Source organism: Orcinus orca, chromosome X (genome assembly GCF_937001465.1).
Source record: "Orcinus orca chromosome X, mOrcOrc1.1, whole genome shotgun sequence".
In the NCBI taxonomy this organism is placed as follows: Eukaryota; Metazoa; Chordata; class Mammalia; order Artiodactyla; family Delphinidae; genus Orcinus; species Orcinus orca.
This window is the reverse complement of record NC_064580.1, coordinates 53955112-53979432: the sequence shown is the minus strand read 5'-3', so window position 1 is coordinate 53979432 and position 24321 is coordinate 53955112. Positions and strand designations below refer to the sequence as shown.

Here is a 24321-nt window from a genome sequence, read left to right as displayed (position 1 = left end):
CATTTACATATGTACACTACCAAATATAAAGTAGATTGTTAGTGGGAAGTGGCCACATGGCACAGGGAGATCAGCTCGGTGCTTTGTGACCACCTAGAGGGGTCGGATAGGGAGAGTGGGAGCCAGACGCAAGAGGGAGGAGATATGGGGATATATATATATATATATATATATATATATATGTATTGCTAATTCACTTTGTTATACAGCAGAAACTAACACACCATTGTAAAGGAATTATACTCCAATAAAGATGTTTAAAAACATAAATTAATTTAAAGAAAAAACAAGAATCATAGAAGAAACCTTCACAACTTAATCTCCCTTGAAAAGGAATTACGAAAGAGGGTGGAGAGTTAGTACCACACCGGCAATTGGTGCCTGCTCAGTAAATCAGAGCATTTTGCTAGAGAGCAGGAGACCTTGTACTGTAACCACACGTTACTGGCCCTCAGCTTATTCAATGAACATTTTGGATTTATTTGCCCACCTCCAGTTTCCATCCTTGCTCCCTGCCAGCCTATGTGTACTAGAGTTCATGGAGTCCCCCATGCTCTGCCCTACCCCCTAGGGCTTCTAAAAAATCAGTGGATGAGTGAAAGTACCACCTATACCTCTAAATAATAATAAGTACCTTCAATCAGCTTAGGGGAGCATCAGGAAGAAGAACATGTTCTCACGAATTGCAGTTTCTAGGAAATTTCTAATTTCTCTGATGCTGATGTTTGTTTATGCTCTCACATTGCTACCCTTCACATGCATTAGATCCACTTGAAGGTAAGGGGAAGGAACATATCCCTGACAGCTTATTTTGTTTTTTTCCATTCTTTAATTGTTCTTTATTTTTTATTTTTGCAAGATTTTTTAAAACAAATTTATTGGAGTATAATTGCTTTACAATGGTGTGTTAGTTTCTGTGTATAACAAAGTGAATCAGCTCTATGAATACGTATATCCACATATCCCCACCCTCTTTTGCCTCCCTACCGCCCTCTCTATCCCTCGCTTCAAGGTGGTCACAAAGCACCGAGCTGATCTCCCTGTACGATGCAGCTGCTTTCCACTAGCTATCTATTTTACATTTGGGAGTGTATATATGTTAGTGCTACTGTCTCACTTTGTCCCAGCTTACTCTTCCCCCTCCCTATGTCCTCAAGTCCATTCTCTACATCTGCTTCTGTATTCCTGTCCTGCCCGTAGGTTCATCAGAACCATTTTGGGTTTTTTTAGATTCCATATATATGTGTTAGCATATGGAATTTATTTTTCTCTTTCTGACTTACTTCACTCTGTATGACAGACTCTAGGTCCATCCACCTCACTACAAATAATTCAATTTCATTTCTTCTTATAGCTGAGTAATATTGCATTGTATATATGTGCCACATCTTCTTCATCCATTCTTCATCTGTTGATGGACACTTAGGTTGCTTCCATTTCTTGGCTATTGTAAATATTGCTGCAATGAACATTGTGGTACATGACTCTTTTGGAATTATGGTTTTCTCAGGGTATATGCCCAGTAGGGGGATTGCTGTGTCATATGGTAGTTCTATTTTTAGTTTTATAAGGAACCAGCATACTGTTCTCCATAGTGGCTATATCAATTTACATTCCCACCAACAGTGCAAGAGGGTTCCCTTTTCTCCACACCCTCTCCAGCATTTATTGTTTGTAGATATTTTGATGATGGCCATTCTGACTGGTGTGAGGTGATACCTTATTGTAGTTTTGATTTGCATTTCTGTAATGATTAGTGATGTTGAGTATTCTTTCATGTGTTTGTTGGCAATCTGTATATCTTCTTTGGAGAAATGTCTCTTTAGGTCTTCTGCCCATTTTTGAATTGGGTTGTTTGTTTTTTTGTTATTGAGTTACATGAGCTGCTTGTAAGTTTTGGAGAGTGATCCTTTGTCAGTTGCTTCATTTGCAAATATTTTCTCCCATTCTGAGGGTTGTCTTTTCCTCTTGTTTATGGTATCCTTTGATGTGCAAAAGCTTTTAAGTTTCATTAGGTCCCATTTGTTTATTTTTATTTCCATTTCTGTAGGAGGTGGTTCAAAAAGGATCTTGCTGTGATTTATGTCATAGAGTGTTTTGCCTATGTTTTCCTCTAAGAGTTTGATAGTGTCTGGCCTTACATTTAGGTCTTTAATCCATTTTGAGTTTATTGTTGTGTATGGTGTTAGGAAGTGTTCTAATTTCATTCTTTTACATGTAGCTGTAACCCTGACAGCTTCTTTTATATCTTTTTTTTTCTGGAGATTTTTACCAGGATCCCAAGTTTGCAGCTCATATTTGAGAACTTGATTGTGTGTTGTTGTGATTTCCTCCTCATAGCACCCTTCCCCCATAGCCTGGTTGTATAATACTCAATAGCATGTTCCAGTTTACCATTGGACGTTTAAATCCAAAGAAGTTGGAGAAAACACAAAAGCCCAACGTGATGACAGCAGCAAAAACATCTTTTTAAAGCTAAATGGCTTGATGAGGCATACTCTTTGGACCAGGAGATCAAATGTGGAGGGATAGATTTGTTATTTCCCTGCTTTCCTCCTAGCAGGCAGAATTGAATATAAACTCTGAGAAGGGTAGCATTTCCTTTGTCCTCTCCCTTGATGTGCTCAGGGCACAACCCTACATCAGATAATCAGCCTATAATTAGAATGAGGTGCTGGGCATTGGGATATTGAAATGAATGAGATGTAGCCTTGACTATCCAGTGAGGGCAAGTATGTTCCAGGCAGAGAAAACAGTGTGAGCAAAATTCTGGAAGAATGGAAGAGAACAGAAGGCATGTGGAGGAGTGGGAGGTGGGAAGAGATTGCACTTGAGGGGTCAAGGCAAAGAACTGTGTAGTGCAGTGGGGCAGAGAGGGCAAAGTCTGATTGCTCTAAACTCTGAGAGGTCCCTCTACCTTACATGAGCTTATTTCATGTTCTCAAGCAGCCATGTGATTTGAGTCAAACAGGAACCTTTGAATTAGCCCCATTGTCTAAATGAGGAAACAGATTGTGATTAAGCTACTTCTGAAGGAAATGAGTTGACGGCAGCACTGGGCCCAGAACTGAAGTCTTTGAGGTTCTTACCTTAGAAATTTCCAAAGCAGCTGCTTTTTCCATTAAGGGATCATTATTTTGCTGTGGTTTGATGGTTTAGAGCATGGACTTTTGAGCGACTCTCTCTTGGATTCTGCCACTTTTGGCATATTACTTCCAATTTCTCTGACACTGGTTTGGGGACAAATAGCACTACATCCCTTATTGGGTTGTGAGTATTAATAGGAATATGTGGCACAGGATTTAGGGTACACAGTAATAATCAAGGTAATAACTATCACTATATGGAGCTTACAGTGTGATGTGTACTTTTGTAAACACTTTATATATGTTAACTTATATAATCCTTACCACAGCCAAATGAGGTTGGTAATGTTATCATCATTTTAAAGATGAGGAAACTGAGGAACAGAGAAGATGAGTTAACTGACAACAATCACCTTGGTGAGCATAGAGGTGTATTTTTTCAAGTTTTTTTTTTTTCTTGGTAGAGTGGCATCAAGTGGCATTTTATGGCAAGTACTTAAAACAGAATTGATAGAATTGGGTTGCTCCTAGCTGGTGCAGTGTGTAGACCAGATGCCACTGAGTAGTCCTCCTGGTCTGATCATTCTCAGCTTAGCAAGTTGTGCCTTTAAAAGTCATACTGGCCATCTTTGTATAGCATTGGCCCCTTTTATAGCATTCTTTCACTTCATACATATTCAAAATGGACTATAGTACATCTTCCTGGCCTGCCTCAAGGTGGGGCATGGCCGACTGGTACCATGTTCAGCTTCCCATCCCTCCAACAGGAAAACCTTGCATGACCCCCACACTCTGAGGGATTCTTCTCCTAGCACTGGGCCTCCAGAAGTTCTGTGCTAGTATGTGGGCCCCTCAAGGAGGAGTGTTTACCAAAGTTCCAGGGAACCCCTGAGGTGTAGTCTGGAGTCACACTAGTATCTCTGAACTTTCTTTTTTTTTTTTTTTAACATCTTTATTGGAGTATAATTGCTTTACAGTGGTGTGTTAGTTTCTGCTTTATAACAAAGTGAATCAGCTATACATATACATATGTCCCCATATCTCCTCCCTCTTGCATCTCCCTCCCACCCTCCCTATCCCACCCCTCTAGGTGGTCATAAAGCACCAAGCTGATCTCCCTGTGCTATGTGACTGCTTCCCACTAGCTATTTTACATTTGGTAGAGTATATATGTCCATGCCACTCTCTCACTTCATCCCAGCTTACCCTTCCCCCTCCCTGTGTCCTCAAGTTGAGCTTTCTTTTTGAGGTTGTATTATTAGAAAATATTTCCATTGAGCTCCCCTTTTTCTTTCCATCCCTTAGACTGAAAAAAAAGTGATATGCTCAAGAATACAATTTCCTGATACCCTTCTCTTTGGGCCATTGCCCTGCCTAGACTGTTTACCTCTGATTGTTTCTGGGGAGATGCGGGAACCCCCATCTCTAAAGTTGACTTGAAGCTTTTCAGTACAAGGCTGAGACCTTAGCATTAGAGTATCAGTGCTAAGACCTTAGAGATCATCCTCACATACCTCATTTAACAGCTGGAAAACTGAGACCCAGAGAGAGGAAGGGACTGACTCTCCAGTGACTTTTTGGCCTAGAGACAGTATAACATAGTGGCAAAAGTGAGCACACTCTCTGGAGCTGCATACTTGTGGTTGGATTGTGGATCTTTGGCTAACTAGCTGGGTGACTGTGGCTGATCACTTGACTTCTTTGTACCTCAGACTATAAAGATGACAGCAAGACTATCTACCTCCCAGGGCTACTGTGATGCTCAGAAGAGACAGAGTGAAAGTATGTAGCACAATGTCTGATCCCTGTAGGTGCTCAATAAGTATTAATTCTCCTGAGTCAGGGGGCCACTTCTTTTTGTCCCCATGGTTTGCCTTGCATTCCATGAGTTCTGAGCATACCTATATTAGACTCCTTTGCTGACATGTAAGCTCCTCGATAACAGGGCCAAGTCTGGCTTGGCATCTGACATAGACCCCCACATATCAGAGTTCCCATAAATAAGAGGCCCTTGGAAACTCTGTAGAATAGAATTAGCTAGATGTTCGGTGTTTTTGGTGTGTGTGTCTGATTCTACATAGCAAGAAATATAAGCAAGTTATTCAGGCTTTCTGGATAACAGACCAAGGTGATGAAATTTCCTGTTTAATCAGTGATTTTAATGAACTGAGAAAGGAAGGAAAAACAATTTTGAGAGGGTGAATGGATTCTCTTTCTCTCCTTCAAACATCATCTCCTTCTTGTCCTTCCCTGTCTTGTTTTACTTGTCTGGGAAGCAGAGAGACTTCTAGCACCTGCTCAGGCTTTACTCTTCAGGTACAAGAAAGAGACTAAAAGTCTAGAACTAGGATGAAAGATTGGGGCAGAAAGAGAGATTTAGAGAAAAAGAGAGAGGGAGAATAAGAGAGAGAGAGACAGATAGACAGACACCTCATGGCAGCTGGTGCCTCTAGGGCCAGAGAGCAACTGGCAAAGAAGGACTATAGCAGTCCTGGGTAGTGGGGCTCATTTGGCCTCAGGGTAAACAAGAGTATGGGTCTTTATAGCTCATGGAGCCTTTCAGAGATTCCCAGAGGTCCCTCCCTCCATCCTTTCTTCCTCACCGGGCCCTTTCTGTCCTCCTCCTGTCCCAGCCTATGCCGAGCTCTAGGTGCCTCCAGGCAAGTGAAGGGGCCATCCCTCCTGCCTGGCTGCCTCTCACTATCACATGTCCTTCCCAGGGCGAGGACATCCTAGACAGGAGCTCGGAGCTGATCTACACTGGGGAGATGGCGTGGATCTACCAGCCCTACGGCCGCAACCAGCAACGGGTTTTCTTCCTGTTTGACCACCAGATGGTCCTCTGCAAGAAGGTAACCCCACCCCTTTCTTCCCTGAGGGATATGGGCACCCCAGGGGGCACCACACCCTTCTTCTCCATCATCCCCAGTTCCCAACAAAGTGGGCTAACCCTGCTGGGCAAAAACAAGACAATATATTGGCAGCAATTCCATATCAGGATCACTGGTCTGGCATGAATATCACAAGCAGGGCTGGCTTATGGGCAGTGAAATTCTGAAATTGGTAAAGTTTGTGTTGGTATCTTTTATACACTTTTCCCTCCTGCCCTTCATGGCGATCTTTCTCACTCTTTTCGACCCAGAGCTGATAGCCTGCTGATTTGCACCAGTTGTGAAAAATATTGAAATATTTCTATCCCAGTTGGTGAATAAGTGGCTTCACTGAGCACCTCCCCTCATTTCTACTCTAATGGCTTTGACCATCTGGCCCCTTACTGCCCTAGGAACCAACAAGGGACCTCCTACTTTACTCTTACAGGTAAGGTGCCTTACCTTTGTGATACAGGAATTTTCCCTGTTCCCCTACCCATTTCCTATACAAGTTGTGTCACATCCCTATAACTCTCAGCTGTGCTCTTCTTTACCCTCCCTTCTCTGTAATCCATTTGAGAAAAGGTCTTGCTCTTGTGATTAACTCAGCATGAGTGTTTGTTTCTTGGTATCTTCTCCTTGGCAGGCAGGAGGATGGCATATGTTCTCAGCCTGATTCCTCCTGATGGGATACTGTTTCCTCCACCTCCTCCCTTAGGATAGGGAGTTCAGATCACTTTTAGTTCCAGGGACTGGCTGGGGAGAATTTGGGACCAGGGAAAGTAAAAGAGGAGGGGAAAACCAAAGAATGCTTAAAGTGACTTTTTATTTATTTATTTATTTTGCGGTATGCGGGCCTCTCACTGTCGTGGCCTCTCCTGTTGCGGAGCACAGGCTCCGGACGCGCAGGCTCAGCGGCCATGGATCACAGGCCCAGCCGCTCCGCAGCATGTGGGATCTTCCCGGACCAGGGCACGAATGCGCGTCCCCGCATCTGCAGGCGGACTCCCAACCACTGCGCCACCAGGGAAGCCCTAAAGTGACTTTTTAAATTCACCATCCTACCCTTGGCTCTTTCTCCATAAGCCATTCCCTTTGTTCTCTTCCTCACCAAGTAGCAAATACCTCTGAAAGGGAATACTAAATCATGAAGCACCAGGTTAAACACTGTCATCTTTTCCAGCATGGAACAGGAACCACACATTTGTTTTTAAGCCCCCTGTTCTCTGTGTATACCACATCTTGCATTAAATCTCTGGCTATTTGCCTTTGACAGTGGATTGAGGGAACAAATTGAGTTTCAAGTCAAAATGCCTCAATATTTGAGAATAAGCTTTAAGTGCCAGCTCTAGAACTGATAGCTCACTAGTTAATGGAGAAAATTACTGCCTTGGTCTGGCCCTGGCCCTGGAAGTGAGAACTTTTATGAATCTGGAAATTGGCCAAACACCCAGCCTTCTTATTATCTACCCCCAACTCTTCCTTAGACGTCCATCAAATCAGGAGGCAGGATTTTTGAGGGTTAACTTATGTAGCCAAGGAAATTCTCAGCATATCAGTTATGTCACCAATAGGCATGTGCTCATTCTTCCCACTGAGCCATGCTTACACTCAGAACAACCAGTTGTAGAGAGACACAGAAAAGAGATTAGGAAGCTGGTTTATTTTAGCGTTGCCCACCACTCACACCCTGTTAATTTAAGCATCTGTCAGCCAAGGCTGAGATTACTTTAAGGAAAATGTGAAACTCAGCTCTGCAAAGTAGTAGCTATAGGAGACACGGCCAGGAGCCAGAACACAAAATAGTGAGGCAAAGGCTAGAAATAAAGGGAAGAAACAACATGGACAGTGAGCTAATTTTAGGAGCCAGGGGACAGCAGAAAACTAAAATGGAATGAGAGTCAGCTCCAGGCCAGCTAGTAGAAGCCAGTGATTAAGGAGAAACCAGAAGCCAAGCCAGCCAAGCGGGCAGGGTGTAGCAGGCAAAAAGGATGACAAAAACAAGAGAAACCTTGAAGCTAGCATAGCTTTCTTCCAATGGGAGCCTTCTTGTTCTAGCAAGAACCATGGCCTCCCCTTCCAGAAAAAAGCTATCCATATACCTGGGCCTTCTTGACTCTGGTTTCTCAGAGCATGAGAAGCTACAGTTTGATTTTTCAAAGCCTATTAAAACTAAATCTGATGTTTGTGTTGAGGCTATGGTTGAGGATTTCTATTTGGTACCTGCAATAGGCCTTTCTATTCAGCAATAGGGAGTAAATTTTTTTTTTTTCGGTACGCGGGCCTCCCACTGTTGTGACCTCTCCCGTTGCGGAGCACAGGCTCTGGACGCGCAGGCTCAGCGGCCATTGCTCACGGTCCTAGCCGCTCCGCGGCATGTGGGATTTTCCTGGACCGGGGCATGAACCCGTGTCCCCTGCATCGACAGGTGGACTCTCAACCACCAGGGAAGCCCTGGGAGTAAACGTTTGAGAAATGACCATGGCACCAAAATAAGGTATAGAAAGAGACAAGGTCTTTGGTCTGCTGGATGGTTGAGGGACCTCTTGCCATTGCTATAAAAGCCTTTCCTCTTGAGGTAGAGCTGGAAGAAATGGGTAAATCTTCCTGGATATGAAGAATCCTTTGGCAAAGGAAATCTACAGAGGAAAAGGGCCAGGACTAGAGCTGGGCGAGTAAGACACTCACCTCAGGCACAGAGTTAAAAAGGAGGCTCCAAAGCACAGTAATCCTTTTTACAGGGAAGAAAGGGGACAAGAAAGCTACGTAATCAAATGTGGCTGCATAAAGCTTTCTGATGAGTTCATATATAAAAAGGAGGACAAAACATGGGCCTGTAGCAAGTGGATATTCATATGTAATATTTTATATGTATAGGATATTTAATAGGAGTGACAAAGATTAGTTTCATGAATCTTACAATGAGTCAAAGTTAGTTTTTAAAGATTCTAAGACAATATCAATGATTTAAAAAGATCTTTTCAAAAAAAAGAAGAAAAAAGAAGTGATAGTCTGTAGTCTGGCAACTCTCTTCAAGGGACAAATAATTTACTATTAACACAGGAACTTAAAACCTCTCTGTCAAGGGAAAAAGAGACTGTAGTCTGGCAACTCCCTTCTAGGGACAAATAATTTACTATTAACACAGGAACTTAAAACCTCTGTCAAGGGAAAAAGAGCATAAACCTGTTGAGGGGGAATTTAAACCTAAGGTATCTGAGGTTGTAAGAAAGCACTTCAGTGCTCTGAATTCATTCTTTCATGCTATAATTATTGAACCCCTGCTCTGTGCCAGTCAGCTCTGCCTTCTTAGAGCTTGTAGACTAATGGAATTTAAGTGTAATGTAATTTAAAAATACATACATCACTGGGCAATGAAATAATACTCAGATGTCCTCAGCAGAATTGCTGTAGGTAAACTCAACGGAGTAATGAGTTACAGGAGATCTATGACAACACTATAGATGGGAAAATGTACCAGTTTTCAAAATATAAAAGATTCTAGGAAATACAGATTGACAATAAAATAATAATGAATCAACATTTACTGTGCACCTCTATGATTCTGTTCTAAGGCCTTTACATTCATTAACTCAATTTAATCCTTACAACAAACCCATGACGTAGGTACTATTATTTTTCCCATTTTAAATATATGTAAAGTGAGGTACAGAGAAGTTATATAATTTGCCCAAGGTGATATTATGTCTAGTGAGCAATGGAGCCAGGAATTGCATCCAGGCAAGCTGACTCCAAATTCTTCATTAGTAACCTCTATGTCATTATTGTCATTGAGCTTGTCAGAATTCTATAATAGATACTTTTTAACATCTTTATTGGAGTATAAATGCTTTACAATGGTGTGTCAGTTTCTGCTGTATAACAAAGTGAATCAGCTATATGTATACATATATCCCCATATGCCCTCCCTCTTGTGTCTGCCTCCCACCCTCCCTATCCCACCCTTCTAGGGGGACACAAAACACCAAGCTGATCTCCCTGTGCAATGCAGCTGCTTCCCACTAGCTATCTATTTTACATTTGGTAATGTATATATGTCAATGCTACTCCCTCACTTCGTCCCAACTTACCTTTCCCACTCCCCATGTCCTTAATTCCATTCTCTATGTCTGCGTCTTTATTCCTGTCCTGCCCCTAAGTTCTTCAGAACCGAATTTTTTTTTATTCCACATATATGTGTTAGCCTACGGTATTTGTTTGCCTCTTTCTGACTTACTTCACTCTGTATGACAGTCTCTAAGTCCATCCACCTCACCGCAAATAACTCAATTTTGTTTCTTTCTATTGCTGAGTAATATGCCATTGTATATATGTGCCACATCTTCTTTATCCATTCATCTGTCGATGGACACTTACGTTGCTTCCATGTCCGGGCTATTGTAAATAGTGCGGCAATGAGAATTGTACTACATGACCCTTTTTGAATTATGGTTTTCTCAGAGTATATGCCCAGTAGTGGGATAGCTGGGTCATATGGTAGTAATATTTTCAGTTTTTTAAGGAACCTCCATACTGTTCTCCATAGTGGTTGTATCAATTTACATTGCCACAAACAGTGCAAGAGGGTTGCCTTTTCTCCACACCCTCTCTAGCATTTATTGTTTGTAGATTTTTTGATGATGGCCATTCTGACGGGTGTGAGGTGATATCTCACTGTACTTTTGATTTGCATTTCTCTAACGATTAGTGATGTTGAGCATCCTTTCATATGTTTGTTGGCAATCTGTATATCTTCTTTGGAGAAATGTCTAGTTAGGTCTTCTGCCCATTTTTGGATTGGGTTGTTTTTTGATATTGAGATGCATGAGTAGCTTGTATATTTTGGAGGTTAATCCTTTGTCAGTTGCTTCATTTGCAAATATTTTCTCCCATTCTGAGGGTTGTCTTTTCATGTTGTTTATGGTTTCCTTTGCTGTGCAAAGCTTTTAAGATTCATTAGGTCCCATTTGTTTATTTTTATTTCTATTTCTCAAGGAGGTGGGTCAAAAAGGATGTTGCTGTGATTTATGTCATAGAGTGTTCTGCCTATGTTTTCCTCTAAGTGTTTTATAGTGTCTGCTCTTACATTTAGGTCTTTAATCCATTTAGTGTTTATTTTTGTGCATGGTGTTAGGGAGTGTTCGAATTTCATTATTTTATATGTAGCTGTCCAGTTTTCCCAGCACGACTTATTGAAGAGGCTGTCTTTTCTCCATTGTATATTCTTGCCTCCTTTATCAAATGTGAGGTGACCATATGTGCGTGGGTTTATCTCTGGGATTTCTATCCTGTTTCATTGATCTATCTTTCTGTTTTTGTGCCAGTACCATACTGTCTTGATTACTGTAGTTTTGTAGTATAGTCTGAAGCCAGGGAGCCTGATTCTTCCAGCACTGTTTTTCTTTCTCAAGATTGCTTTGGCTATTCGGGGTCTTTTGTGTTTCCATACAAATTGAGAAATTTTTTGTTCCAGTTCTGTGAAAAATGCCATAGGTCGTTTGATAGGGATTGCATTGAATCTGTAGATTGCTTTGGGTAGTATAGTCGTTTTCACAATTTTGATTCTTCCAATCCAAGAACACGGTATATCTCTCCATCTGTTTGTATCATCTTTAATTTATTTCATCAGTGTCTTATAGTTTTCTTCATACATGTCTTTTGTCTCCTTAGTTAGGCTTATTCCTAGGTATTTTATTCGTTTTGTTGCAGTGGGAAATGAGAGTGTTTCCTTATTTTCTCTTTCAGATTTTTCATCATTAGTGTCTAGGAATGCAAGTGATTACTGTGCATATATATTGTATCCTGCTACTTTACTAAATTCATTGACTAGCTCTAGTAGTTTTCTGGTAGCATCTTTAGGATTCTCTATGTATAGTATCATGTCATGTGCAAACAGTGACAGTTTTAGTTCTTCTTTTTCCGATTTGGATTCCTTTTATTTCTTTTTTTTCACTGATTGCTGTGGCTAAAACTTCCAATACTGTGTTGCATAATAGTGGTGAGAGTGGGCAACCTTGTCTTGTTCCCGATCTTAGTGGAAATGGTTTCAGTTTTTTACCATTGAGAACGATGCTGGCTGTAGGTTTTTCATATATGGCCTTTATATGTTGAGGTAAGTTCCCTTTATGCCTACTTTCTGGAGTGTTTTTATCATAAATGGTGTTGAAATTTCTGAAAAGCTTTTTCTGCATGTATTGAGATGATCATATGGTTTTTATCCTTCAGTTCTTTAATATTGTGTATCACATTGATTGATCTGCATATATTGAAGAATCCTTGCATTCCTGAGATGAACCCCATTGATCATGGTGTATGGTCCCTTTAATGTGCTCTTGGATTCTGTTTGCTTGTGTTTTGTTGAGGATTTTTTTCTTGTTTCTTGAGGTAGGATTATATTGCTATAAACTTCTCTCTTCAGACTGCTTTTGCTGCATCCCAAAGGTTTTGGGTCATCATGTTTTCATTGTCATTTTTTTCTAAGTATTTTTTGATTTCCTCTTTGATTTCTTCAGTGATCTCTTGGTTATTTAGTAGTGTATTGTTTAGCCTCCATGTGTTTATATTTTTTACAGATTTTTTCCTGTAATTAATATCTAGTCTCATAGCATTGTGGTTGGAAAAGATACTTGATACGGTTTCAATATTCTGAAATTTATCAAGGCTTGATTTGTGACCCACGGTATGATCTATCCTGGAGAATATTCTACGAGCACTTGAGAAGAAAGTGTGTTTTGTTGTTTTTGGATGGAATGTCCTATAAATATAATTTAAGTCCATCTTGTTTAATGTATCATTTAAAGCTGTGTTTCCTTATTTATTTTCATTTTGCATGATCTGACCATTGGTGAAAGTGGGGTGTTAAAGTCCCCCACTATAACTGTGTTACTGTCGGTTTCCATTTTTAAGGCTGTTAGCATTTGCCTTATGTATTGAGGTGCTCCTATATTTGCTGCATATGTATTTACAATTGCTATATCTTCTTCTTGGATTAATACCTTGATCATTATGTAGTGTCCTTGTTTCTTGTAATAGTCTTTATTTTAAAGTCTATTTTGTCTTATATGAGAATTGCTACTTCAGCTTTGTTTTGATTTGCATTTGCATGGAATATCTTTTTCCATCCCCTCACTTTCAGTGTGTATGTGTCCCTACATCTGAAGTGGGTGTCTTGTAGCCAGCATATATACAGGTCTTGTTTTTGTATCCATTCATCCACTCTATGTCTTTTCCTTGGAGCATTTAATCCTTGTACATTTAAGGTAGTTATCTATATGTATCCTCCTATTACCATTTTCTTAATTGTTTTGGCTTTGTTATTGTAGGTGTTTTCCTTCTTTTGTGTTTCCTGCCTAGAGAAGTTCCTTTAGCATTTTTGTAAAGCTGGTTTAGTGAAGAATTCTCTTCACTTTTGCCTCTCTGTAAAGTTTTTAATTTCTCCATTGAATCTGAATGAGATCCTTGGTGGGTAGAGTAATCTTGATTGTAGGTTTTTCTCTTTCATCAATTTATTAAATATGTCCTGCAACTCCCTTCTGGCTTGCAGAGTTTCTGCTGAATGATCAGCTGTTAACGTTATGGGGGTTTCCTTGTATGTTATTTGTTGTTTTTCCCTTGCTGATCTTAATATATTTTCTTTGTATTTAATTTTCATTAGTTTGATTAATATGTGTCTTGCTGTGTTTCTTCTTGAATTTACCCTGTATGGGACTCTATGCATTTCCTGGACTTGACTGACTATTTCCTTTTCCATATTAGGGAAGTTTTCAACTATAATCTCTTCACATATTTTCTCAGTCCCGTTCTTTTTCTCTTCTTCTGAGACCCCTGTAATACAAAAGTTGGTGTGATAATGTTGTCTCAGAGGTCTCTGAGACTGTCCTCAATTCTTTTTTTTTTTACATCTTTATTGGAGTATATTTGCTTTACAGTGGTGGTGTGTTAGTTTCAGCTTTATAACAAAGTGAATCAGCTATACATATACATATGTTCCCTGTCCTCAATTCTTTTCATTCTTTTTTCTTTATTCTGCTCTGCAGTAGTTATTTCCACTATTTTATCTTCCAGGTCACTTATCCATTCTTCTACCTCAATTATTCTGCTATTCATTCCTTCTAGAGGATTTTTAATTTCATTTATTGTGTTGTTCATCATTGTTTGTTAGCTCTTTAGTTCTTCTAGGTCCTTGGTAAACATTTCTTGTATTTTTTCCATTTTATTTTCAAGCTTTTGGATCATCTTTACTATCATTACTCTGAATTCTTTTTCAGGTAGACTGCCTATTTCCTCTTCATTTTTTGGTCTGGTGAGGTTTTACTTTGCTCCTTCATCTGCTGTGTATTTCTCTGTCTTCTCATTTTGCTTAACTTAGTGTGTTTGGGGTCTCTTTTTTGCATGCTGCAGTTTCGTAGTTCCTGTTGTTTTTGGTGTCTGCCCTCAGTGAGTAAGTTTGCTTGAGTGGGTTGTGTAGGATTCCTGGTGTAGGGGACTGGTGTGTGTCTTGTGGTGGGTGAGACTGTATCTTGTCTTTCTGGTGGGCAAGACCACGTCCAATGGTGTGATTTTTGGTGTCTGTGACCTTACTATGATTTTAGGCAGCCTCTCTGCTAGTGAGTGGGGTTGTGTTCCTGTCTTACTAGTTGTTTGGCATAGAGTGTCCAGCACTGTAACTTGCTGGTTGTTGAGTGGATCTGGGTCTTAGTGTTGAGATGGAGATCTCTGTGAAAACTTTCGCTTTTTTATATTACGTGGGGCTGGAAGTTCTCTGGTGGGCCAGTGTGCTGAACTCAGCTCTCCCACCTCAGAGGCTCAGGCCTGACACCCAGCCCGAGCACCAAGACCCTGTCAGCCACTTGGCTCAGAAGGAAAGGGAGAAAAAGGAAGAAAGAAAAAAAAATATTGTTATTAAAATAAAAAAATATTATTTTAAAAAAGTAATATAAAAGAAGAAAGAAAGAAGAGAACAAGCAAACCAAAAAACAAATCCATCAATGATAACAAGTGCTAAAATTTATGCAAAAAAAGAAAATATCCCAACAGACAGAACCCTAGGACAAATGGTAAAAGCAAGTCTATACAGACAAAATCACACAATGAAGCATGCACATACATAGTCACAAAAAGAGAAAAAGGAAAAAATATATATGCAAAAAAATGAAGAGAACAACCAAATCAATAAACAAATCTACCAATGATAATTAGCTCTAAATACTAACCTAAAATAAACATAAAACCAGAAACAAATTAGATGCAGAAAGCAAACCCCAAGTCTACAGTTGCTCCCAAAGTCCACCACCTCAATTTTTGGATGATTTGTTGTCTATTCAGGTGTTCCACAGATGCAGGGTACATGAGGGTGATTGTGGAGATTTAATCTGCTGCTCCTGAGGCTGCTGGGAGAGATTTCCCTTTCTCTTCTTTGTTTGCACAGCTCCTGCGGTTCAGCTTTGTATTTGGCCCCGCCTCTGCGCATAGGTTACCTGAGGGTGTCTGTTCCCCACCCAGCCAGGATGGGGTTAAAGTAGCAGCTTATTAGGGAGCTCTGGCTCACTCAGGCCAAGGGAGGGAGGGGTACGGAATGCAGCACAAGCCTGTGGCATCAGAGGCTTGTGGGACATGGCAACAGCCTGATGCATGCTGTGTGTTCCCCCAGGGAAGTTTTCTCTGGATCCCAGAACCCTGGCAGTGGCAGGCTGCCCAGGCTCCCTGAGGGGAAGTGTGGATAGTGACCTGTGCTTGCACATAGGTTTCTTGGTGGCTACAGCAGCAGCCTTAGCATTTCATGCCCATCTCTGGTGTCCGAGCTGATAGCCGTGGCTTGCGCCAATCTCTGGAGCTGGTTTAGGTGGTGCTCTGAATCCCTTCTCCTTGCTCATCCTGAAACAATGTTCCCTTGCATCTTAGGCAGTTCCAGACTTTTTCCCAGACACCCTCCTGGCTAGTTGTGGAGCACCAGCCCCCTTCACGCTGTGTTCACGCAGCCAACCCCAGTTCTCTCTCTGGGTTCTGATGTCCAAAGCCCAAGCCTCAGCTCCCAGCCCCACCCACCCTGGCTGGTGAGCAGACAAGCCTCTCAGGCTGGTGAGTGCTGGTCGGCACCGATCCTCTGTGTGGGACTCTCTCTGCCTTGCCCTCCGCACCCCTGTTGCTGTGTTCTCCTCCATGGCTCTGAAGCTTCCCCCCCACCCACCTCCCATCTCAGCTAGTGAAGGGACTTCCTAGTGTGTGGAAACTGTTCCTCCTTCAAGCTCCTTCACAGAGGTGCAGGTCCCATCCCTATTCTTTTGTATCTGCTTTTTCTTTTGCCCTACCCAGGTACCTTGGGAGTTCCTTGCCTTTTGGGAAGTCTGAGGTCTTTTGCCAGCATTCAGTTGGTGTTCTGTAGGAGTTGTTCCACAATGTAGATGTATTTTTGATGTATTTGTGGGAAGGAAGGTGATCTCCACATCTTACTCCTCTGCCATCTTTACAGTCCCTCCTATAATAGATTATTAAAGAGTTGTGAACATTTAAAAGGAGGTACAGTGACAGGGACTCTCCATTGGTTTCCTAAGAGCAGGTCATGTCACATAAAATCCAGTTTCTATCTTGCCAGTAACTAGACTAGTTGATGAGAGGGTTGCACTAGACAGAAGATATCAGGATTTCACCCTGGCACTTCAGATTTTCTTCAGTTTCCTTGCAGATAGAAGCAATGTGGAGTGGTAGAAAAGCATAAAATTTATGTTCAGACAATTTTGGGCTCATTAGTTCCAGTGCTCACTAACTACATGACTTCAAGCAAATGACTTCACTTTCTACACCTTCACTTTATCATCTGTAAAATGAAGATAATAACTACTCTACAGGATTGTTGTGAAGATTAAATGAAGTCAATGCATGTAAAATGCCTGATAGAGGGCCTGACACCTAGTGGGTACTTGTTAATCTTAGTCTTCTCCCACCCCAATAAATAACTAAGCAGCCTTGTAAGATAGTGAGGTCTCTGTCACTAGATGTAACCCCAAATGTGCTAGATGATTTCCTGCCAGAAATAGTATGAGAGATTGATAGACCCATCTGATCCCTGAGATCATTTGGCCCAGTTACTAAATTCTCATCCAGTCTTAAGATTCTCTTAATTCCCAATAAATTAAGCCAAAACTTCCCCATTTTGCACATTGGAAGTTGGGATTGCATGTACCACTTAGAACAGCTTGAAGAAATTGTAGCTTGTTTCAGAGTGTGCATGTATGTGTGTGAATATATATATGAAGATACTTTTTAAGTGACCATTATAGTAGGTGTGAAATGACACCAGTGGCTTCTAAGTATGTGATCCTTTCTTTAATTTTTGCCGCTTCCCTCTTTGTTTGTCACTTTTCTTTTGTAAAACCTGATAAGACTCTTTTTTCTCTTTCTTCTTGTCCTTTATGGTGTCCTTAATGTCTCTGCTCCCCTGAATCTTATTGCCCTGCTATTTTGGTTAATAATGTATTTTGTTATTTTCCTCCTGAGATGATTATATTGAACATTACTTTGTTGCTTTGGGGAATTTATCTCTTTTTTCATTTCTTCCCTTTCACTTTTTACTGAGGAAGAGAGGAGAGCCCCTTTTACCTCTCTTCAATCAATCATCCGCCAATATTCCTACAACACTGCAGTTACCTCTAACAGCCTTTTCCCCATTTATCATCAATTGTGCCAGTCTGGACATGCTCTGTTGTCCCCTGTGTCATAGCTGCTCAGTATTTATGTCACTTTCACCATATACTGGGAGAATCAGAACTAAACAGAGTATAAAGATGCTGGAGAGAGGATTTCTTCTATTCATGGAACTTTCTGCATTTGGACCATTTCTTTGTGCACTAAAGGGCCAGACTTGGAGAATGAGCCATTCAGGACAACTCAGGAATGCAACAGTAGCATCAGTGACGGAATAGAGCAGAAAGAAGATTTCTGCTTTAAAACCAGGGGTTGTAAAACCAGGACACCTGAGTCCTAGACTTTGTCTCTTACTAATTTGTCTAACTTTGGGCCAGTTCTTTAACTCCTTATTTTTATCAGTGTCAAATCAGGCTGATGACAGAATTCATCTCAGGAGGCTTTGAGGAGAATCACCTGAAGTATTGGGAAGTAGTAAAGTATAATGTCAAGAGCATGGGTTCTAGGGCCAGACAAGAGGCCACCAATTTCCTTTTTCCCATCAGTTGTGTGACCTTGGACAAATTCTCTGTGCCTTTTATTATCCCCTCATTTGCAAAATGGGAACCATAATAGTATCTACATGGAAGGGAGGTTGTGAGGGGTAAATGAGACAGTACAGTTGCAGTGCCTGGCACACAGTAAACTTAATAAATATTAGCCATTGATTACTGTATATGCAGTGTTACTAATCATTCATTCAGCACATTTTTATCGGGAGGCAGTATACACAATGGTTAAAACAAGCACAGATTTTTAGAGCCAGATAGCCTAGTCTCAAAGCCCAGCAGTGCCATAAATGGTAGCTTTTATTCCTCAGCAGGTTTCTTAACTGCTCTATGTCCACAGTTCCGCATAAAATCGGGTTATACCAGAACCTAACTTGTAGGATTGTTGTGAGAATGATTTAAGTTAATAAATGCAAAGTGTAGCTGCCAGTGGATGAACACATAAAGAAAACGTCATACACACACACACACACACACACACACACACACACACAATGTAATATTATTCAGCATTAAAAACTAAGGAAAGTCTGCCATATCCAACAACATGGATGAACCTGGAGGACACTATGCTAAATAAAATAAGACAGAGAAAGACAAATACCGTATTATCTCACTTATATATGGAATCTGAAACAGGCCAACTCATAAAGGTAGAGAGTAGAATGGTGGTTGCCATGGACTCATGGGGGTGGCAGAAATGGGGATATGTTGGGTAAAAAGGGTAAAAACTTTCGGTTATGTAGGACAAATAACTTCTGGAGAGCTAATGTACAAATGGTGACTATAGTTAGCAACACTGTATTGTATAATTGAAATTTGCTAAGAAAATAGATCTGAAGTGTTCTCATCACAAAAAAAAAGGTAACTATGTGAGATGATGGATATGTTAATTAGCTTGATTGTGGTGATCATTTCATAATGCATACATATATCAAAACATCACATATTACTCCTTAAATATATACAGTTTTGTCAATTATACCTCAGTAAACCTGGGGGGAAATGCAAAGCATTTAGAATAATGTCTGGCACATAATATATGTTGGTTAAGTGTTCACTGTTGCCATTGTTGTTGTTATTATTTTGTTATTATTAAGTATGTACTGTAGATGCTGGAATACAATAATGATAAAGACAAATCCAGTCCCAGCACCATGTGCCTTCCCTAGTATCTGAGATAAAACCAGGTTGTCAGGCTAGGGGTGAGTAGCCAGGGCCCCCTCTAAAGAGCTAGGGAGAACCTTACTGACAAGCAAGTGAGGCAGTCTGCAGTCCTGAAGAGTTGCATTCTCCAGATTGTAGCATCTGTCATTTGTATAAAATGTCCTGCAGTGTTTTATTAAACCCCATGAATACCCAGTGAGGCCAAATTCAAACAGCTCCCAGCTGTTTCAGTCATGTAATGTGAGGGACAGGGGTGGGCTCCTTGTTGGGGCTATGGCTAGGGCCAGGGCCAGGGCCAGAGTGCTTTGGCTGCAGACTGCCAGGGCCCTACTAGAGAAGCACTAGCTCCCTTAATCTCCTCCAAACTTGGATGAGTGGAAAGGAAATGGAGGAAGGCTGCCATCCTATTAGAAACAATCCCATTTAGGCAGATAACTTGTGATGACCCAAATAGCATCTGTGGTGAGCACCTATTCACCATGTCCCTTTGAAAGCACTCAGGCCACAATTAACAATTGGCATTTGGGCATTCTGGTCCCAGTAGTACCACAGGTAACTAGGGCTCAGGAGGGCTTTGCCCCCTTGTTATGTGTAGAAGCTGAGCAGAAAAACCTCTGAAACTTTATCAGCTGTCCTTCCCTGGATAACTCCTAAGTGAGGAAAGACCAAGGAAGGCTCAGTGCTGGGCACAGCCTGAATGGACAGACAAAATTAAAAGCTGTAAAACAGAACTAATGCAAATTCACTAGTGTGGTAACTGAGTGCCAATTGTATAAGGGTCTTCATAGTCAGTACTAGCATTCAAAAAAGGAAAACCATAGTAACTTGAGCTGGATGGTGCAATCAGGGAAGGCTGCTTTGAGGAAGAAGAATGTATGACTTTGATCTTGAAGGCTGGAAGGATTGAAATAGGAGGCTTCTTTGGGGGCAGAGAGGGGATGTTAGTGTGAACCTAAGTATAGATCTGTGATTTTGGTGAGTGAGTGGCAAACAGTATTTGCCATCCACCACTACCACCACCCCTACACTGAAAGGGTATATGGAATTTCCAGAGACAGTGGGGTAGCTATGTAAATTTTAAAATATTCAGAATTACTTTTGCTGTTTTTTTTTCAGTCACAATATTTAACTTATTTTGAAAGTTTAAATGAATTAAAGGAGGCAGTGGGATTTTTAGATTTATCAAAAGGAGTTTTAAAGAGCTATGAAACACTGATCTAGAAGAAAGAAAGCTCAGCACCATGTTTATCAGACAAGGCTGGCCTCATGACCTGGAAACTGAATGTTTAGATTTGAGCTTTACAATTTTACAAGGTGAGAATGACTCTCCTAGTTTTATAGTTGAGGAAATCGAGGCTCAGTGAGGTTAATTCATTTGCCCAGTACAACACAGCTAGTTGGTTAAGCAGCTAGGATTCAAACTCAGAACTTCAGGCTCTAACTCATGTTATTTCCACCATTCCATGCTGCTTGGTGGCCTTAGCTACCCTTTCTGGTTGGATTTTCTGAACAGTGGATCATTCTTAATCATTCCTATCACATTTCTACACTTGGCTTTATGACTAATCTGATGCCTGAAAACTCACATTCAACGCTGGGGAGCCAGAAAGGGCAGGCAAAGGGAGAATTTTAATGACACATCCCTCTAGCCCTGCTCCCGTGCCACAAACATTGAATTCTTTCTCTTTCCTTATTATCGTTAAATACCTAAAGAAACAATAGGAGGTTCAGTTGATGCTTTAAATTTACCTCCAAGATCGTATACATTCTTTCCATTTTTGGAAACTAGTAAAGATTTTTAAGGCTAACAATGATTATGACGTTCCAACTCAGAGGGAAAGGAAGCTGCAGGCTGAAGTTAGGAATAGAGGGAGGTTGAGCCTGCCCATGTTCTAGCCAGGTGGACACCCACCTATTAGCTGTGTGGTCCAGGTCTGTGTGTATTTGTATTATGTATTGTAAGGCAGGTTTCAAGACTTTACAAGATCAAAGTAGTTTACATTGATCCATTCTCCTCAGCTTGTTCTGCTTTTGTAGTTATATTAGCCTGACAGGGCCTACTTTTTATGCATATGTTTCACAAAGTGTTCCTGGGGATTATGGAAGTCAGCGCATGGGCGCCACCACATCCTTTTGGCAGGACTGAGCTTGTCCACTTTGAGCATGGTGAAAGGAATCCAGGCTCTGAAACAAGCTTGGAGCTACATTGTCCCACTCCATACAGCAGACCTCTCTCTCCTATAAACTTGATGCCAAGGTTACCCAACAGATCAGAACCCATCTGTACTCAAAAGCCTATTTATATGCATAATCACTATGAAAGGAAGAAGAACACCATGATTGTTATTTTTTGCAAAGCAATTTATCAACACCTGTATTTCCCAGCCTGGGGCTTTGAGATTGATAGAGCTATGCTGGGAATCCTTAAAGACAGCCTTCCCCAGCCCTACAGAAAAGTGGAGTTTACCATGCAGTGTGAAGAGTTAGGACTGGGAATGTGAGTGGCCAAAGGCAAATTCTTTGCAGGTAACCTGCAGCTGCGGACTGTGAGGCATGTCAGACAATTCAGTAAAATGGGAATAGTTTAACCAGACCATGTAATGGTAATAAAAATTAATGAACATTTCTGACTCTATCAGATAGTCTAGAAGGCCAAATATAAGCAGAGAGGAGGGAGAGTTGGCCAGAAAGGGCCCCTGCTACTAGTAGAAGACATCTGTCAGAGCAGGGCTCACTGGGGCCCTCCTTGGACAGACTCAGCCACATCACATGCAACAGTAGGTGTGTTTTCAAGGGAAGCTGAGGGCAGTGCTGAGAGGAGGAGGGGCTGAAAGACCATTGTGAGACAGTTACTTATCAGACCTTACATTCCACAGACCCACAGGTCATTTCATCCACCTCTCTGTTTTTCTTTTTTTAACTTATGAAATTCTTGATATTCAAAAAGATATAAAAACAATATAATGAGCACTTACTATCCAACTTAAGAAATAAATCATTACAAATACAGTCTTTATCCTCTCCCTCTTTTCTTCCCTTCCTTTTCCTTCTTTCTCACTTGTCCCCATTCTCCTCTCTGCACTCTCTTGAATTTGGCATGTATCATTGTTGTATATTTTTACATAATTATTGTACATATGTATGTATGCCTAAACATTAGATGGCATTGTTTTGTATGTTTTTAAACCTTATATAAATGGAATAGATATAGATGAGATAAAGCTATATAGAAAAGAAACCAGGGGAATGATGAGCATGTGATTCAATATGGAGGTTGCCTTGGCGTCGTAGCTTTTGGAATGAGCAGTGGGTTCACCAAAAGTTAATACATCATTAAAAGTAAGTAAGTAAGTAAATAAATAGAGAAATCAGAGCACTATGCATTGAGTAATGATGAGTGTCTCATGGACTGAGAATTGGGATTCACTTCTGCGTACCCAAGAACAAAACAAAAATCATAACAGGAAATATACTATTTGTATCCAACTACAACTTTTATTTTTCTCACAGAATAAGATTTGTGAGATTCATCCATGCCAATATATGAAGCTTTATATTCACTTTCCCCCCATTTCTCCTGCTAGACTAGGCCTTCTCCAAAACTCCCCAGAGTGCTAAACGTTCAACCTTCCCTAAGTAATCTTTCCTGGCCAGCAGCCTGTGGCCACCTAGCTACTATTATCACTCATCTCCCCTCTGATATGTAAGTCTCATTGGCTTGCTTGGATTCCTGAGTATACTGCACGCAACCAACCAATTCATTTCATACTTCTGGAAGGCTTGCAAATATTGTGAAAGAGGAAAAGCCCTTGCTAACTGTGCTTGTGTGACTTACTGCTTCCTACTTCCCATCAGCAGTCTTGCAAACACATACATGGATTGAGGCTGAGGTCTGAGACAAACCCTATGGATGTAAGCCAGAGGCTTTCTCTAAGAGCATCTAGTTAACCAACTATTAGTGTCATACACTAAGCTAACCTGCCCAAATTTAGACCAAACCACCCCTCATTGATACTCCAGAACAATGGCAACGTTAGCATCCTGCTACACCCATGTGCCGAGTCTCCTGGTACCCACTCTCCACATACCTTCAACAAAAAGCCTTCTCTTTCTTCCTACCTAGGACCTGATCCGGAGAGACATCCTGTACTACAAAGGCCGCATTGATATGGATAAATATGAGGTAGTTGACATTGAAGATGGCAGAGATGATGACTTCAATGTCAGCATGAAAAATGCCTTCAAGCTTCATAACAAGGAAACTGAGGAGATTCACCTATTCTTTGCCAAGAAGTTGGAGGAGAAGATACGCTGGCTCAGGGCTTTCAGAGAAGAGAGGAAAATGGTGCAGGAAGATGAAAAAATCGGTAAGTGACCTGAGAGGAGAAAGAAGAATATGGCTATGAAGAACATAGTGAGTTAAATTAGTTTTCATTTTTTCAGAGGCAGAGAAGATTTTTGTTGCAAACTAACCTAATCCACTTTGGTGGTCCCCTATTATTAGGTTATTTTTGGTAGATACCAATAGTTTCTATTAGTCAAGGTTAAGTGATAGAGGTTGGTCTCCCCTACATTCTCATTACTAGATAAGATTATTACACTGAAATAAAACCTCAGGCTCTATTCTCCCAAACATACAAAAATTTATTAGCAAACAAACACAAAAGCAGTCATAGAGCCTGTTCTGTATTTTCAGTGAAGTCCCAACTCTGTCCTTAGATACATAACAAACAGCATCTTCTGTAAAAAGGTTAGGTTAGTCAAGGCAGATTTGGTAACATATAGGATTCAGCTAAGTTCCTAGTCAGAGTCTAGTGACAAAATCCTCTGACAAGGGCCAAAATATAGTACCCATTTTCAATCTTAAACTTCAGGCTTCCTTCTGAAGTGTATGTATAGGCTGTAGGGTTCACTGAATTCTTATATCTAGTTCTTGTGAGGGCTAAAGTGCCTGTAAGACTTTTGTGGCCAGGGCACATCTTGCACAGCATTCTTTTTTTATCAGTGAAA

At 40.8% G+C, this 24321-nt stretch overlaps 1 protein-coding gene across 7 annotated transcripts in view; it reads left to right on the top strand.

Annotated features, from left to right (window-relative positions):
* The window catches only part of ARHGEF9 (Cdc42 guanine nucleotide exchange factor 9), a 228522-nt gene that overhangs the window by 170060 nt on the left and 34141 nt on the right, over positions 1 to 24321 (top strand). For all 7 annotated transcript variants that reach the window (XR_007474746.1, XM_049704605.1, XM_033414768.2 and 4 more), the window contains exons 7-8: positions 5807 to 5938; positions 23435 to 23678. Coding sequence is in view for 6 of the 7 variants with exons in the window: in XM_049704605.1 (XP_049560562.1) it covers positions 5807 to 5938; positions 23435 to 23678 (376 nt within the window). In the remaining variant the exon portion in view is untranslated. The remainder of the gene's footprint in view (positions 1 to 5806; positions 5939 to 23434; positions 23679 to 24321) is intronic.